General features: G+C 37.5%; 3 protein-coding genes across 3 annotated transcripts; 2 read left to right on the forward strand and 1 right to left on the reverse strand.

Moving 5' to 3' along the window:
• Window positions 1-3,649: 3,649 nt before the first annotated feature.
• On the reverse strand, window positions 3,650-6,846 carry LOC101298543. The gene is made up of 4 exons (XM_004307114.1): window positions 6,551-6,846; window positions 6,042-6,168; window positions 5,855-5,927; window positions 3,650-4,147 (listed from the first exon to the last, which is right to left on the reverse strand). Exons 1-4 carry the CDS (start codon window positions 6,780-6,782, stop codon window positions 3,881-3,883), a joined length of 699 nt encoding a protein of 232 aa, XP_004307162.1. The 5' UTR covers window positions 6,783-6,846; the 3' UTR covers window positions 3,650-3,880.
• Window positions 6,847-6,978: 132 nt separating this feature from the next.
• Window positions 6,979-11,677, forward strand: LOC101291103. The gene is made up of 4 exons (XM_004308584.1): window positions 6,979-7,128; window positions 9,925-9,994; window positions 10,087-10,170; window positions 11,203-11,677. Exons 1-3 carry the CDS (start codon window positions 6,979-6,981, stop codon window positions 10,167-10,169), a joined length of 303 nt encoding a protein of 100 aa, XP_004308632.1. The 3' UTR covers window position 10,170; window positions 11,203-11,677.
• A 259-nt stretch (window positions 11,678-11,936) lies between these two features.
• Window positions 11,937-15,158, forward strand: LOC101291387 (probable LRR receptor-like serine/threonine-protein kinase At3g47570-like). The gene is made up of 2 exons (XM_004308585.1): window positions 11,937-14,619; window positions 14,737-15,158. Exons 1-2 carry the CDS (start codon window positions 11,937-11,939, stop codon window positions 15,156-15,158), a joined length of 3,105 nt encoding a protein of 1,034 aa, XP_004308633.1.
• The last annotated feature ends 2,407 nt before the right edge of the window (window positions 15,159-17,565 follow it).

A 17,565-nucleotide genomic window follows, 5' to 3' on the forward strand; every position in this document is an offset into this window, starting at 1 on the left:
ATCAACGTTCTATTCTACCTATTCTTTTCAATGTTTTTCGAATGTTAACATTTTGTTGTTTTTCAATTGTAATGCTTGGAACCCTCGATAACCTAAATAATATCTACTAACTCTTGATATTAGAACCACATGATCATATATTATTATATTTGCGCACATGAATTAAACTTGTGAACATCTAATGTCCCACTTTAGAACATGTGTCTTTGGTTTACGTACAAATATACGTGTTATTAAGTTACTATAATCTTTTTCGTTATTTATGTTTATGTATTTCAATCAAATATTACAACTGTATGCATCGAAATTAAATAGATGAGCACTAAACTTATAATCGGTGTTATTATGTGTTTGTCATTGCATCTTTTTTTTTTTTTCCTTTCCTGTAACTCTGTAAATATTGAGAAATCTACAGAAGTCATTCATATGAAATCTGTAGATTTCATAAATCAGTAAAAGTCTGTGATTAAAAATCGATGGTTTTAAGAAATCAGTGAAAGTTTATGAACTTTTCAAAGAATCTGTAGACTTTTCAAAAAGTCAGTTGATTAAAATAAGTGTATATGAATCCAAATACAATACACCTCCTTTAGTTGTATTTGAGCTGTAAATATGTAAGAGATTACGGTAGCACTGTAATGTTCTCTACCATATCTTCAATTATTTTGTACAATCTCATCTAAAAAGAACCATTTTGTTGAGACAATTTAGTGGATTTTAATAGGCCTTGGTATATATGGAGAAAAACCTAGATGATTGGGGTGGGGAATTTGAGGGCTCGCAGTGGCTTCCCTATTTTAATATGCATATTGTGCGCATGGGTAGATTATTTTAAAGCATTTGATCAGTTTTATTGATCTGAACAGGATTACAATACATTTGGCCAGCCACTCGTAACAAAAAAAATGACATGTATATCCATTTGAAAAATGTTGTTGGTCAAAGTTTCATATTGTATCTCGAACCAAAAAAAAAAAAAAAAGTTTCATATTGTACTTATGAAAATGGGCAATGAAAATGACCACTTTGGCACTTTGTTTTCCATGCGTAAAAGCGGCACACTACTAGTGACGCTAGGGATAGGTAGATATGGATACTTGGAGAGAATGCCTCATAAAAGCAAGAGACAAGCAAATCAAGAGATAATGGTAAAGGAGGTTCAAAGTTGGTGATCGACTACATCAATGGTTCATGTGTTATCAATGGCTCAAGAAAATATTGGGTCGAGATGTCAGAACGCTTTGTCTTCCCAGGCCACCAAGAAATTACATTAATGGAATTCGAACCTAGGTATGGAAGTTTCACACCCAAGTTCCATAAATCTATCATGTAGTTGATGAGACAATAAAATGTTCCTCAGAAAAATGTTAATTGGTCATTTGTTTGATTCAATAACATATGTACGACTTGATTGAGCGATAAAACGAATCTAATTATAACAGTGCACCACAACATTATGCAAATAATTGTTTCAAACGAGTTTTATAGTTTAATTTCAATATAAAAAAAGTCCAATTAAACTTTCATTTTCATGTTGGTAAAGAAAACTAAGCTGTCTTCGGAATCTTAGCAAGCCTCAAGTTTATCATGTAAAACATCCATAATAGAGGTTTTCTGAAGCAAAACAATTAAGCAGTGGACACTAAATATAAAAAGATAAATTGCTATAAAGCCTATGGAAGATAAGTGCATGGTTTCCAAAAATGAAAATGGAAGGAATTGCCGGAAAAGGATAATGGGAAGACAAGTGCATGGTTTCCAAAACTGGCATACGACCAGAGCCAAGCCAACCTGCATTGTACTTTGGATTCGTATCAGAGAGATCATAATTATTGTAGTTGACCTGAAAGTCTCACGACATAATCCCTCTGTACTTGCTGCTACTCTCACTATATCGATCTCACATTATTTCTTGTTCACTTCAAAGGTCAAATCTTTCCAGCTTCCTCTCATCATCTGGGTTTTGCTCTCTTTTGTGCAATCTCTTCTCTGAGCAAGCTATACACAGAGACAGGTAATAACCTTCTTCTTCTTCTTCTTCTTCTTCTTCTTCTGAATAATCTGTATTTTGTTATTAGTAGTACTCTGATTTATAGTGAAGCAGGAAAGATAATGCTTCTAATAGCTAGCTATGAAGAAGCTATCCTCCCTTTTAGTTTCTTTTGCAAATAGTTGAACAATATTAACATGTAGAGCCGAACTTTTGTGGGAACTTTTTCTTTTAATATTCACATGAACATAATGTGGGCTTGAGGGATTTATACAGGGTCTAAATCTTATTAAGAGTATGTTTTTGTAAAAGATTGAAAGCCTTGAAGGATGTTCTATCTCTCTGCCTTCAACGACAGAGGAGAAAAGGGGACACCAATAATCTTCTTCATTGAAACAGAGAGAAGGCATTCAGATAGCACTAGAAATGGAATAAAGATAACTTTGTTCATCTCTCGTTTACATCCTACTAGAAATTCAAGTTACTCTTCATAAAGTAGTGAAGAACCCATTTCCGTTTCAATTTTCTTTGCCGATGAAAAGAGTTTTAGAACATAAATTCCTATTGTGTTCTAAGAAAATTAATAGTTCAAGTCCACTTATTTGTTTCCTTAAACATTATAATGCACAGAAGTCAGATGTTTATAGTATTACTGATACCAGTGTGTATTGAGAAGAGTGAATAAAGAAGTTAGAGGCTGTTCTTCTAAGCATACAAATGAGCAGGAGAGATAGAGAAAGCAACTCTCTGAACTCTCTGATCAGGAACAGAGTTGGCATTTAAACATCTCCACATTATAACTTTCATTTAGTTTGATAATGGAGATTTCTAATTTTGTGGTGTGATGGTGCAATTTACTGGCGCAGATCGATCAATGGCGAAACTTAAAGGTTTTGCTGCAGCTGTCCTAGTAGTGGCTCTTGTGGCATTGTTTGTTTTCTATGTCAAGCATGAGATTGATAGAAACAGCAATCACGATTCTCCCACACCACCAGCATTTCAACCATTCTACCCACCAATTCCATCAGTGCCTGTGAATCCTCCACCACCACTCTACGCGTTCCCACCACCAGCTGATCAGAAGGAGGAGGAGGCCACCTGATCTGCATCTCATCACTATCTTGATTCTTGACACTACGTTATCATTACTATCAGTTTAAGGCTCTAATGCTCTTTTGAAGTATGTATTGCTTCAGACCACTTCTATAGTAGGATTGTTCAAGTGATGATGACCATTTTGATCTCAGTATTCAGACTCCTTAGGATTGATATGTAAGGTTTATTTGTTGGATGATATTTGATAGTGTTGTCTGGGATAACTATGCTTATATATCCACTAATTCTGAAAGTGAACATTACCATATTCACAATCACTCTTATTCCTTTAGGCTAAAATACAGTGCATTGCTTCTGTTTCAGCATTTTGTACTCTTAAACCACAGCCGCTTGTCAGTTCTCTTTAGTGTTTTTCTCTTCTAAATGATGGCAAAAATTGCGTCGACTGTTTCACTCAGACATTCATATGGTGGGTGCTGTAGATTTTTTTCATCTGTTCAGGCTTTGTAAAGATTTGAGCTTCCAATTCATCACTAGGTTTTCTTTTCTCCTGGTAAACTTTTTAGTCATTGTTGCATCTTTGCATACTTGTTGCTAACACATTCAAAATTAATCTTACTTGGTTCTTGAAATTGATAATTTAAACAAAGTAATTTACATATTGCAATTTGCAAACCAGAGAACAAAACATCAATACCATTATACCAGCATAACTGTCTTAAGTTCAAGCACCAATCTCCTTTATATATAAATCCTTCACTCGTCAGCCACAACTATCTGACTAAATACACAAATCTTCACCCAAAAGGTCTTGGCTAATAACCATAAGGGGATTTACAACTCCTTACGTGTGTGCTGAACCAACACGACAATAAGAGTCACAAGGGATGCATAAACTGAAGTGGGTATCCGTTGCACGACCTTCCCAACATGGGGTACACCCTCAGTAGCCCTCTTTGTCGCCATTGCAACTGTTGGTGCTGCAACCAATGTGACAATCAGTCCCCGACTGACAACACAAAATGTGTCGGCAGTCATCTGCTTGATCAATTTGGCAAACTCTTCCCGGTTAATTTCTCCATCAAGATTGATATCATGTTCCTGCAAATAAACAACAATCCTCAATGTATATTTCTGGATCGCTTAGCTTACCAAATTTTTACAAGGCTTCAACGTAAGAATCGTTACATTTAACAAGATTTAGTTGGGGAAATACATGAGTCTTCTTCTCACTAAACTAGACATTTCAAATAATAGAACAAAATCAAAAGAATTATTTTGGAAATGAGATTAAACAGTTTGCCTATTTGTTCCAGAATGCATATGCATATGCATATACATATTACTAGACCCATAAACCAAGTGAATAATCTTCTAGGTGGTTTTACTCGATATGAATCAGTAATTCAATGGACCAGAAGTTTAAGTAAAAAAATGATAACATGAGTTACCATGCATCATCACAGTTAACAAGGTTATGGAATCAACTCATGTATTCAAATGCCAAAAGAAAACAGAACAAACCCATTTCTAAACAAGCATTCAGCCATGAGGCTATAACCACACTAAATTATTCATTTTACACCTTTATTAAAATGCAATTTTTATCTTATGTATGTTGAGGACAGACTGGAAAGCCTAACGGTGCCACGAAACAATCCCCTATAGCCATGCCTTCAAGAAGATAAGCTTCTTTGTAAATATTAAAGATGGTTTTATAAAACATTTAACTGGGTTACACATTGCAGTAAAAAAGTCCAACTTATGTAGGGACTAGCCATGCCATAATAAGGAATCATCCAGAGACGAATCCAGATGGAAAGCAGTTACTATTGAAGAGTTCTTTGTTTATTAACAATCAAAAATTTATAATTCTCTTCCACACTAAGAGCCTATATCTCCTATAAACGAGCAAAGATACAGAGTTGTATGGAAGAAGGAGAGAAAAGAAAATATCAGTAAGAGTACCAAGAGAAAAGAGCTGCATCAAAAAACAATCAAAGAAGGCTAGATAGCTTCGGTTCCGGAGAATTATAAATGGATAGTTGTTCTTTGTTAGATTGAAGAAGGTACAAGAAAATGTTCGGATAACTAGTTATCCTTCTTCCTGTGAGGGACTTTGAAATAGGAACTGGAACAATCAATACCCCAGTAGAGATGCAACAACGATAGTAAACACACACGAGCTATAACCACACTGCAGGTTCGGTAAACCTAAAAAACACAAATCCAACCTGATGCCTAAATGTCAAGTAAGAAGGAATATCGTGGATTCTCAACCAAAAGGACGGTGAACACTAATTTGCAGGTTGAAAGGGTACAATAAAATGTGTAGAGTTACTTCTGAGATGGATATGGAAATAGGAAACTAATAATTTTAAGTATTACGAATAAATATGCAAGAACATCAGTAAACCCATGGTAGTACTTGGGAACCATTAGTTCACTGTAAGTAACCTTGAAACCACCGAATCAAACCTGTTCCCTACAAGACGGGAATATAAAAATAAAAATAGCCCGTTTCCCCTGTCTAAAGAGTATATAAAATCTCCTACACAATTGGATTCATACCAGCAAAACTGTCAAATTAATGATATATCTTATCCATGACTGGATGAACATTGAGGAATCACACATTATAAGTTTGTATCATGACCTTTCGTAAAACATCTATAATAAACTGCTACAATCGTAGTGTCTAAATCCTAATTTATTCTCCATAGTCAAGTTCTTTCAAGTCAGCAGCTAATCATAAGCACGTTTGAAGCAGCAAGAATAATACGGTAAACATTCATCATTATTAGGTACCTGAATCAGAAGCCTGATAGAATCTTTAGAGGGCGGATTGAAATGCGGGCCAGGCAAATGCTTGTTGATATCACTACAAACAGACAGAAAAGCAAAAAAGAAGTCCGTAATTAGAACAACAATAGGGCCACACTAGCAGCATGATTTATAATAAGCTAAAGAGAATCGATGAGTATTAGCTCCTTACTTGTATACAAGTAGTACACCAATGTAGACATCCTCGAAAGTCAAATTTGCCGTTCCATTCTCATTCTTGAAATGATCAAACACCTTATCGGTAATCTTCCTGATTTGGTTTCGCCTCCATTCCTTACCTGCAAGAAGGGCAAACTATCAGACACTAAATACGATGGCATCTAATGAGCCTCCCAGCTTGACTGGGTTCCAAACCCCTATTTCAAATATATGACTGCATCTGATCCACAGTACAATAATATCATATAAAGACTCATGCATATATATCCACAAATTCACTCGACGAAATTACTTGATGGATGAGAATCACAATATGATATCATGACATTACCAGCAAAGTTTTTGAGCAAAATATGATCAGCAAATATAAGCCAAGTTCGCAATAATGGATCATACACAGAACTCCAGAATCAAACAGAAAAAACAACAAAAACCCATTCTTGGTAGTCATGAGATTACGAAAGATTAATTGTTAAGGCAATAGGAGAGGAAAGCATTGACCTTGTAATCTGTCGAGGACTTGTCCCATCGCGGACTGCTGAGTACTGATACAAAAATAGGGTCTGGGATTTGGGTGGCTTTGGTGACCGACACAGAAACAGGGTCTGCGATTTGGGTGGCTTCGGTGATGAAGAAGAAGAACAAGTGAAGAGTGTGATCTTGGATATCGGAGGGTTTTGTGTTTGACTTTGTCTGGGAGCAACAGAGAGAGATTAGAGATAGTTGCACTCATTGTCAGCAGAGCTAACTCACTTGATCTGAGGCCACCAAGGAAAGATACACTGCGGTTGAGACGGTTAGAGCCGCACTACTCGCCACGTGGATTCTTATACCCAATCCCATGCGCGGGACTTTCAACCCTCTTTAACTGTTTTTTAAGAGCGGTAAAAGGTTTTTGCATTGGAGTAGTAAAAAAAGTTTACTTTTGTATGGAGTTGGCTCAGAAACCTAAGACAGAACAGAAGAAGAAGAAATGGCGTGCGCTCCTCCGTCGTCGTCGTCCCAAAGTGAAGGTGGTGAAGCAGATTCGCAGCCACGAGGTTGCAATTGCAGAGCTCAATGCTCTTTCACCGTCCCGGGTACGTTTTTCCGAAATTTATGTATCAATTTGTTGGTTTCAAGCTTGTGTTGGTTTCAAGTTTTCTTTCTTTCTTACTATGAATTATAGCAATCTATGTACCCATAATTTCTGTGGTTACTTGGTTTCCGAGGACATCTAGGTAAAAATGTTAGAAAATTAAAATTGAGAAAAGTTGGGCTGGGTACCACTAAAGGTCAAGACAAGCAGAAACAGTTATGTTAGGGGAGGAGAACAGTGGTGTTGAGTATGGGAAGATGATTCGGGCCAGAATATTGTTTAAGTGAGTTTGGGAAAGGGATTCGAGCTCCGAAGGTTGTGAATGTTGTGATTTTAAGGGAACAGAATAGTGAGTTTACACAAGTCCAAACCTGGAGGGTTGATTGATTCTGAAATCATAGGATAAGCTCTTGAATTGGGGAACGGTTTGTTTGGATGAGAAGCGAGGGTTGAGGATGACGGGAATGGTTTTCAGTGGGGTGGTTTCCCAATGGAAAGTGAAGGTTGTTCAGAGGACAAACCAGCTCAAGTATGGGGGAGATATCTGATCTGAAGAAAGTAACAAAAACATGGTTGGGATTGATTTTTATATAGAGAGTTTCATATTGGAGCAGCAGGAGAGGGAAGTATTAGCAAATGAAGCCTTTTTGCCTGTTGAAAAATAGATACTTACGGTGGCAGTCTCTGGAGGGCAGCTTTTATGTTACAAAAGATATTCTCAAGTTTATGCTGCAGTCGAATAATATTTGCTAGGAGTCTCAATCAGCAATGTGAGGAGGAACGGTCAATTGCTGGCATGGCCTCTCAGCATTTCAATTGGAGGATAGTGGGGTGTTGGTTTGCTATAGAAAGAACTGGAAAATGGGGTTTGAAGTGAAAACATGAGACTATGGGTGCAGGAAGTGAGAAAGGGAACAGCAAACGGTATGAATGATAATCAGTAGCTGAAATTCCTGAAATATAAGTGGGCTAATGAGCAGTAAGAAAAGGCAAGTAGTGAAGGTTCCAATATCTAGGGTTAGATTTCTCTCCTAGAATGTGGTAGCTGATGTGTTACTGTGATGTTATGGAATACAAAGTAGATCTGTGTTGGGGAATTCATAGCGGGTGCTTTCTGTTTTAGCTAAAGTAGAAGTGATAGGTGCAAAACTGGTGGTTGTCTGGTAATTTAACTAGAGATGAGTTAGCAGTCTGTGACCCGTGTTGGTGAAGATTTTGATGTGGTCAGATTTACTTCCGAAAGATGAATCTGTGAAACGCACGAGCGATGTTGAAAAGATTTAATGACTTTACTTAGGGTGCCAGTATTTGTGACCGAGTTCTTCACAATGCCAAGTTCACTTCGTCTAATGTAAGAAGTAGTTTGCTACCGATTCAATAGATTTTATGGTGGTGGTATTGGGAGAAAAATTCTTAAACATGAGGCAGCTTGCTCTTCCAAGGTAATGTTCGATCATTATCAAATTCTTTGGAGAAGACTAATGTAAAATGGGTATGAGGAGTTTAGGTTTGAGATGTACAACAACTCTGAATTTCACAGAGTGGCTGAGTGGCTAATTGGAAAGGACGAGAAATTTAATTGAGTAAGCTAGTGACTTAGATCAGAGGTGGTTGGTAGTAGAGTGGTTGAGGACTTCTAGTTTTTTCTTCTTGTAAAAGAGGTGGTTGAGGACTTAGATCACATTGAACTGGAAACTTTGAAGAATTACGCAAGATTGGATTCAAGCTCTGAGAGAACTTGCTGGGGTCTTGAAGGTTTGGAGTGGAGCACAAGTATTGAGGCAAAAGCCTCAAAAATGAGGGGAATGTAAGGTAAAATTATTAGTTTCAAATTGCTGCTTCCAGGGTAAATCTTCAAGACCTGTCAGTTTGCAAAGCTATCATTTCCGTGATGCTGGGGTATCTTAAAAAAGGACGTGACAAGTGTCCTTTGATATTTTTTTTCTTTCTTTTTTTCAGAAATACAATAATTGATGCGGAAGACGGATCTTGAAAATTTGGGATTAGAGACCCATAAGTCTGATAACCAGCCTTTATAATATCATTGCTAAGATTCTAGCTAGAGGAGTAGAGGCTGTGAGAGCTATCATGTCTGGTTAGTTCATTAATAAAGGTGCCTATGTATGAACAGTTGCGTCTTTGCATTCAGATCTTTGTTGAAAAGAATATAAGAATAAAAAAGGAAGAGTGGTTGAATGTTTTGGTTAGGAAACAGCGATAGATTAGAAACGATTTTTCTCCTAGTCCTTAGTGCCTAGGGTGAGAGATCCAAGAGGAATCTGGTTTGTATGGGCTTTACTTGGTAGCCATAATCCTAGCCATTCTCTGGATTCAGAGTAGGAAAGAGTTTAGAGAAGTAGGAAAAGTAATAAACTACTTTGTATATTAATAAGAGGACGAAGATATTAAGGAAGCTTTATGAATTACATGTAAACGTATTTCAAATAATAGTTTCTTTTGTGGGTTTGCTTTATAGACTCTGCATCTAATTTAGTATATGTAAGTGGAATCTCTACTTCATGAGTCGTGTTGATTGCAATCCTTCTGAATCTCTGTGGACTCCCGAATGGTTGTTTCAGTTAAGTGAAACTTTTGATGTTTGCTATAGGTAATCAAGCATGTTGGTGAAGTTTTGGGATTTGCACATGACAATTTCATTTTCTGCTGGATTGTTAGCCTTTCAATCAGTTTTCATTCTATACTGTTTAAATTCGAAACCCAATTGTCTTAAATGCACTCTTGTGGATGAAAAGCCTTCTTTACAGAAATGTGTGAATTTTGTTTTCCTTGACTACAGACAGTGTATCAGAAGAATGGGAACTTACTTTTCCGTACAACAATCCAGAAAGCATTAGCATCTGAACAGAGTAGTAGTTTTTCTATCCACTCTTAATGTGACTTTCTCTGGTATTGACACAGCTCTACTGATTAATTGTCCTTCATTGTGTGTATTGGTCAGAACAACTAGATTTGGCTAAAGCAATCCTAGGAAAGTTGAATACATACGGCTTGAACTACGTTGATGCTTCTGCAGCCGTCTAAGGTAAAAAAACCTATGTGTTGATATTCACATTAATCATTCATCTATTGGAGAATGAAGTAGTGCATGGAGATGCTTTATGTATATGGCCATATGGGTGAAATTTTGTTTTTGGCAGCTTTTAGGCCCACCTCCTGGTTGTCACCTTTCAATTACTTCATTTTCCACCAAGTTATTGTTGCTTGCATATTTTTGCCTAACAGCTAAGGTAATAAAGGAATATTATTGCCGAAAATGTTCCATTGACCTGTCCCTCTAATGTTTTAGATTGTAGTTTTAGTCATGGTAATGGTATCTAAATTAGTCTTTAACTCTTTATCTCTTGCCAATATACAATTAAGTGCAACCCTTGTGGACAAGATGTCCACCACAGTGATACATTTTTTGAACTAAACAACAACAGTTAAGTACAACTCTTGTGTGTAAACCTAGGTGTTTCTCGTACTTGTGGGATTATAAGGGTCAGATTGATGAAGGATTGAAGGTTACTTTATGTGGGTGGTGTACTTTACCAGTTGTAGTCTGGATGGAGAAATTAAATAGAGGGGGCCAGGGGGTCATGATGAGTGACTGAGGGAGCTATGGTTCTGAAAGAAATTGAGATCTTTGGTTGGTAACGGCAGTGAATAGAACTGGGTTCTGTGGACGAGATTGATTTCAATTGGACTTGGGAGGATGAGATTTAAGATTAAGAAGAGTGGCATTGGTATTAGTATTACTACTAAAAGATAAACCATATGGAGGTGTAAGTGTCTCAACTAGTCAACTATAATCCCAGAAGCTACTTATAAGGCTATAACTAACCTTTGAAGATGTTCTTTTTTATTGGTTTATATCTCCTGATTTTAGTATTCCTCTCAAGAGGAAGGACTCCTGTTATACCAGGTGCATGAGTCTTGGTTCATCAAATCACATGTTTACTTTCTCGTTTCTGGTTCTTGCATCTCAAATTAAGGCACTTTGTATAATTTTGATGACTCCAGTTCTATTCATGAGGACTTCATCTGAAACTTTTACGTTTTTTTTTTGGAACAGGATACATAGCGGGTGCATTTCTTGGTGCATAGAATCCTGCTTTCTGAGAGTTGTGGACATTTGCTTTCTATTCTTTTCTCTGAGGCGCCTAAGCTTGGAAGCTCATAAAGATAATTTGTATGCTTTTCATCCCTATTATACATTAGAAAGGAATAAAATTATAAGAATGTTTCTGAATTCCATCTCCATTCACATTTTAGCAGTAATATTTATTTATATTAGGGTTAAAATAAATAAGGTTTACATTGGTTAGAGTTTTGGGATCTAATGGTAAGGAAGTTTCTGCCGATGTTGGTTTGTTTTGGCATGACATTCCTGTACCCTTGTTTATACACCTCATATGGAGTACTACCCAATTCTTATTAAGGACTGGTGCAGTTAGCTGATTGACTTCTCATCTGATATGTCAATAAATCTCATCAATTAGTCCTGCTGGAAGAGTCCACTTTTATGGATCGAGAAAACTGGTGCAGATTGAGACTGCAGCGTGTGGAAGGAGGCAAAGACTAAGTGCCCCTTTTTCCAATGATGACTTGGTATATGACAAGATTGACAAGTCTGTGGCCTATATACTCGAGCTATTGACCATTTTTCAGTACTGCTCCTTCCATCCAGCCATCCAATGTTATAGTTTTTTTCCCTTTCATGTCTTCACCCTTTACAGCAACTTGAGAAACCTCGCAAAGACTTTGAACTCTGCCTCCCAAATTCAGAACCTGAGCTAATCTAAATTAATGGAGAGCTCATGCATGGATGTGAGGATTTGGTCAGTATTCATGCTACTGTTTCCCCTGATGATCATCACCTTGGCCTCTTCATATCCAAGAGAGAATGAGGTGGACAGACTATCCTTGCTTGCTTTTAAATCTGAAATAGTCAGCGATGCTCTTGGCATCCTAAGCTCCTGGAATGATACTTCCAACCTATGTGGTGAGTGGCAAGGGATTACATGCGGCCGAAGACACCAGAGAGTCACGGGTTTGGACCTCCAATCAAGCCAGCTGAATGGTACATTATCTTCACGTATCGGAAACTTGAGCTTCCTGAGGACATTAAATCTCCGAAACAATAGCTTCGCCGCCACCATCCCTCAAGCAATTGGTCGATTGTCCCGGCTGCAAAGACTAGACATCGGTGACAACTCTTTCCAAGGTGATATTCCCGTCAACATATCTCATTGTTTTAATCTCCAATATCTTGTGTTGGCTAATAACACTCTTAGTGGGAAACTTCCGATGGAACTTGTCTCATTGTACAAGCTTCAATTTCTTAGTTTGCGTAGGAACAAATTTTCAGGGGAAATCCCACCTTTTGAAAATCTTTCTTCCCTTCAGATTCTTTCTATGGAAGAAAATAATCTGCAAGGTGGCCTCACGAGCAGCCTTGGAAAATTGAAAAGCTTAAGAGTTCTTACATTGGGTATGAATTTATTCTCTGGTACCATTCCTCCTTCCATATACAACCTTTCTTCAATTCAACACATCTCTGTGATTGGAAACCAACTTCATGGAACTCTTCCTTCAGGGTTGGGCCACAGAATATTTCCAAACCTTCAAGTCTTTCGGTTCCAAATGAACTTGTTCAGCGGAACAATTCCATCTACAATCTCAAATGCATCCCACCTTTTACAATTTGGGATCTCCTTTAATCATTTTACCGGAGAAGTCCCTAGTCTGGCAAGGGTGTCCAGTCTGGTTCGTTTGGAAATGGATGATAATTTTCTTCGAAATGAGGATGGTGACTTGAATTTTCTCTCCTGCCTGATTAATTGTACCAGTTTACAACTTTTGGATATTAGCGGGAATAATTTTCGAGGAGTGCTACCTGAATCAGTGAGCAATCTCTCAACAACGCTCACAGTAATGAGGTTAGGATGGAATCAGCTACACGGAAGCATTCCGATTGGGATCGGAAACCTCCTCAACTTGGGAGTACTAAGATTCGAAGAGAACCTATTGACAGGCACCATACCTACTTCAGTATGTAAGATAAGTAGATTGTACACTCTGTATCTAAGTTATAATCAGCTATCAGGTACTATTCCATCTTGTCTGGGAGACTTAACTTTGTTAAGTAGCTTAGATCTCAAGTCAAACAAGTTGCAAGGAGGCATACCACAGAGTCTTGGTCGATGCAATTATTTGTTAGCTTTGGTTCTTGCTCAAAATAATCTCACCGGTTCAATTACACAAGAAGTCATCAGTTTACCATCACTGGTTTTGGATTTATCCAGTAACCAGTTCAGTGGTTACATTCCCACCGAAGTAGTCGGAAGACTTGTTTATTTGAATCTTTCTGGAAATAGATTATATGGTGAGATTCCAGAAAGCTTAGGGGAATGCATAAGTTTAGAAATCTTGCACCTGAGCCGAAACATGTTGAATGGGACAATTCCTGAATCTCTGAGTTCTTTGAGAGGAATTCAAGATCTTGACCTATCTCGTAACAGATTCTCTGGAAAGATTCCCAATTATTTGGAGGATTTCCAGTTGCAGATTTTAGACCTCTCATTCAATTATTTTGAAGGCGAAGTACCCAAACAAGGAGTTTTCAGGAATACAAGTGCGGTTTCTCTCATGGGAAATACAAGACTTTGTGGAGGTGTAACTGGGTTAGGATTGCGTAAATGTATCACCCCCAATCCTAAGCCAGCTACAGCATTAGTATATAGGCTGGCTGTTATCATCATTTCTGCCGGGGTCATTGGAGTTGTTTGCTTAGTGTGCTTTGTTCGCCTTTATAGATCAAGAAAATCAGGAGTTAAGTCAGCTTCAGAACCGTCATTGGATGTTTCTGTCTTAAAATTGTCATACCGCGATCTCCTGAAAGCAACTGATGGCTTTTCTTCTCGAAATTTGATTGGTTCAGGTATCTCTGGTTCTGTTTACTGGGGAGTTCTCGATCAACCTGAAGAAAGAATTGTTGCTGTGAAAGTACTCAATCTTCAAAGTTCAAGAGCTTCTAGAAGTTTCATATCTGAATGTGAAGTGTTAAAAAACATAAGGCACCGGAATCTTGTCAGACTATTGACCGCTTGCTCAAGTATTGATTTTCAAGGGAACGAATTCAAAGCTCTGGTTTTTGAGTTCATGTTGGATGGAAATCTAGATGAATGGTTGCACTATTCATCTCAAAGAGTGGTTGGACCCCCCATTGTTGAGCTGCATTTGAATCTTCTTCAGAGGGTAAACATTGCCATTGACATAGCTAGTGCTCTGGATTACTTGCATAATCACTTTCACGTCCCGATAGTTCATTGTGATTTGAAGCCGAGTAACGTTCTCCTAGAAAAGGACATGACTGCACGCGTTTGTGATTTTGGGTTAGCAACCTTCCTCCCAGATACTTCTTGTCCAGTTCCTTCAGTACAGTATCCTTCCAATTCGATGAGGGGTACCGTTGGCTATATTGCCCCAGGTAATACTGAATTGATCAATGCTTCAAATCGTTTCTTGATTTACAATATGAAAGTAACTTTTTCTCTACTTTAGTTTGCGACTACATGATCCATAAACTTTCTTGCAAATAATTTAGAGTATGGCATGGGAAGTGCGGTGTCAACACATGGAGATGTATATAGCTATGGAATCCTGTTACTGGAGATGCTTACTGGTACGAGGCCAACAGACGACATGTTTAGAGATGACAAGAACTTGCACAATTTTGTTCTGATGGCTTTGCCTGAACGTGTGAAAGAAATATGTGATCCGGTGCTTCTTCAAGAAAAGGAAAACTGCACAAGTACAAATCCTGCAAGCAATAGGAATGATGTCCAATACGATGAAACGCAAAGAATTGAAGAGTGCCTTGTTTCCATTGCTAGGATAGGGGTTGCTTGTTCTGTGCATATGCCCAAAGCGCGTATGGAGATAGGGAAAGTTGTAGCTGAATTACGTGTAATCAGGGATGTACTGACTGGAACCAGGATTCCTAAAGAGCACATGATCACTGCCTAAGGCCTTAGCCTCCAATGATACAGTTGGTTGTATTCAGATGATACTTAAGCACTTCATGCAGTCGTGTGTGTGTGTGTAATCACAGATTCAGAGAATCCAATCTTATATTTTTAGACACATTTTGACACGAATATTATCAAACAGGCTTCTGCATCACTCAGCAAAACCTCCTTGAATAGCCCCTCTCGGAGTTTCGACAGAAAACGTTATTTCTACCTAATATTCTCCTTCAGTCAATTCACAATATAGCCTCTAATGAAATCGCGTGTCAGAATGAAATAGAAACATTTCTCAACTCAAATTGAATCTCGCTGAAGAAGATTTGAGTAATATAGAATTTTGTTGATTGAATTAACAAGCATATAAGATCATAAAAAAACATGGTTAAAAGTAAATTTCCAACGCATAAAACAATAATGGCATTCTCCACAAAAGTCATATTTAGCAACAAGTGAAAAACACTCCCTTCCATTTGTCGACATAAGAGCATAAGTGAAACTTATTTACCGCCGCCGCAACGTTTCTAAGATCCTCTCCTCTTCTTCCTTTTGGTCGCTGTAAAACTTGACACCGTGCATAGTAAATAGCTCAACTTTTACACGTACGCTGACTTTTTTTTACTTCAAGTTCACCCTCGACTTTAACCTTTATTCCATCCGTGACACTTTGCCGCTCTCACTCTACTCAAATCACAAAGCTCTGTGACAGAGCTCTCTCGCTCGCTCAATTCGTCCCCAAATTCGAAGTAAAGCCAAACACCCTTTTCAATTGGAACCCAGAATATACCTGGGTACTTGAGCTCCTTCCCTCTTCTTCTTCGTCTGGTTCCCATTTTTCGTTTTCAATTCTTGATTTCCATATGGCGCTTGGTATTTCAAGATTAGGTTTTGCGATCAAGATTAGATTTTTATGGGTTTCGACCAAGATAAGTTTTTTCTGTATTGGATTGAGCAAATGCAGAAGTGCTCTGTTCCAAGATCCTTGTGTGTTTTGGCATTGGTTTTGTATATCTTATGGATACACAAAGCATTGGGTTTGTGTATTCTGGGATATATAATACTAATGCCAAAAAGAGGCCAAGAATTCTCTTCTTAATTGGGTTTGTTCTTATGTTTCTTGGCGCAAACTTAATTCGGAAAAGAGAGATTTTCGTCCAAGAAGTATTGATGATTTTGATGCAAAGATGAGGGTTAGACTATGTTTTGTGTAAGTGGTTATTTCAGATTGTGGGACAATTCTTTTTGCTATAATGAAATTGTCTAGTTCATATAACATGATCTTACTAGCTGTTGTACTGGATTGATAGATTAGTTCACGAAAGAAACTTTTATCTTTTTAGCCTGCTTGCAATTATAATAGTTCAATTTCCGCTTCCCAATTTCACCTTCTGAGATCCAAACACTATGAACAATGAAAATCAAGAGACATATCAGACATGTAACATTAGTTATTTTTTAATTTGCAGCTTTGACTCGTGATTAGGGTATTGCAGCTTTGACTTTTGCTCAAACATCGTTTCTTCTGTTCTTCAGGTAAGTATTTCTTATCTGCTAACAACTTCTAGGAACCATGAAGCCAACTTTTTGTATATTGCCTTGTTATATTATGGTTTGATTGCTGCATAATGGATTCTTATAAAACAAAAAATGTTCTTTGAAGTTGTTATCCTTATTTCTCCATTTCTAAATATACCAGCATATGAAAATAAAGAGATCACACCATTTTAACCATTAGGACAAGAGTTTTTGCAAAGTAGGTTAGCCATTGATACCAGGTGAAATGAGAGAGGTTACAGCATTTTGGAGGTGAAATGGAATATTCCAAATAGGAGCATGGTTTCAGATTCAGTTCTGCACACAGCTAAACAGCTATCAGAAGTTAGATTTATTACGATGAGCATTCGTGAGGTGCTTTCTCTGAGTTAGCTAGGGTCCAAGTAAATGTCTTAAGGTTAGGGGGAAAGTTCTGATTCCTATTAAAGCACCATTGAGTCTGCAGAGTATCATTGTGTAGGTAAACTTCACACTAAAAACTCCATTACAATTTCTTCCCCAAATTTGGACATCACCATATTGACAGCAGAGAAAACTAGATGAGAAAGCTTTTTCCATACACAACACCAAAATGTAAGGAGACAAGGGGTCTCCCTGCCTAATGCCTCTTTGAGCTTTAAAAGCTGATGTTAATTCACCATTAGGACAAATCTGAAAGCTAGATGAGATGCAATGAATGATAAGTTCTTTTCTTCTTCTTTGTTTGGTTTCCATTTTTGTTTTCAATTCTTGATTTTCATATTCTGTTTGCTGTTCCTTATCTTATAGATCCTTTTTTATTAGACATAGCTTAATCAAACTATCTCATCTTTCTCTAATTTCTGGTACAGCAATTTACTGTCATGAGGGTAAAG

This window comes from Fragaria vesca, linkage group LG7 (assembly GCF_000184155.1).
Source record: "Fragaria vesca subsp. vesca linkage group LG7, FraVesHawaii_1.0, whole genome shotgun sequence".
NCBI classification, from domain to species: Eukaryota; Viridiplantae; Streptophyta; class Magnoliopsida; order Rosales; family Rosaceae; genus Fragaria; species Fragaria vesca.

Excerpts from the sequence above, each read along its gene's own strand:
- LOC101298543 (XM_004307114.1), bottom strand. The coding sequence starts at position 6,782 with ATGAGTGCAACTATCTCTAATCTCTCTCTGTTGCTCCCAGACAAAGTC. Across the intron at positions 5,928-6,041 it reads GGTGTACTACTTGTATACAA|TGATATCAACAAGCATTTGC; the intron begins GTAAGGAGCTAA and ends GTCTGTTTGTAG. Across the intron at positions 4,148-5,854 it reads CTATCAGGCTTCTGATTCAG|GAACATGATATCAATCTTGA; the intron begins GTACCTAATAAT and ends GTTTATTTGCAG.
- LOC101291103 (XM_004308584.1), top strand. The coding sequence starts at position 6,979 with ATGGAGTTGGCTCAGAAACCTAAGACAGAACAGAAGAAGAAGAAATGG. Across the intron at positions 7,129-9,924 it reads ATGCTCTTTCACCGTCCCGG|ACAGTGTATCAGAAGAATGG; the intron begins GTACGTTTTTCC and ends CCTTGACTACAG. Across the intron at positions 9,995-10,086 it reads AGCATTAGCATCTGAACAGA|AACAACTAGATTTGGCTAAA; the intron begins GTAGTAGTTTTT and ends TGTATTGGTCAG.
- LOC101291387 (XM_004308585.1), top strand. The coding sequence starts at position 11,937 with ATGGAGAGCTCATGCATGGATGTGAGGATTTGGTCAGTATTCATGCTA. Across the intron at positions 14,620-14,736 it reads CGTTGGCTATATTGCCCCAG|AGTATGGCATGGGAAGTGCG; the intron begins GTAATACTGAAT and ends CAAATAATTTAG.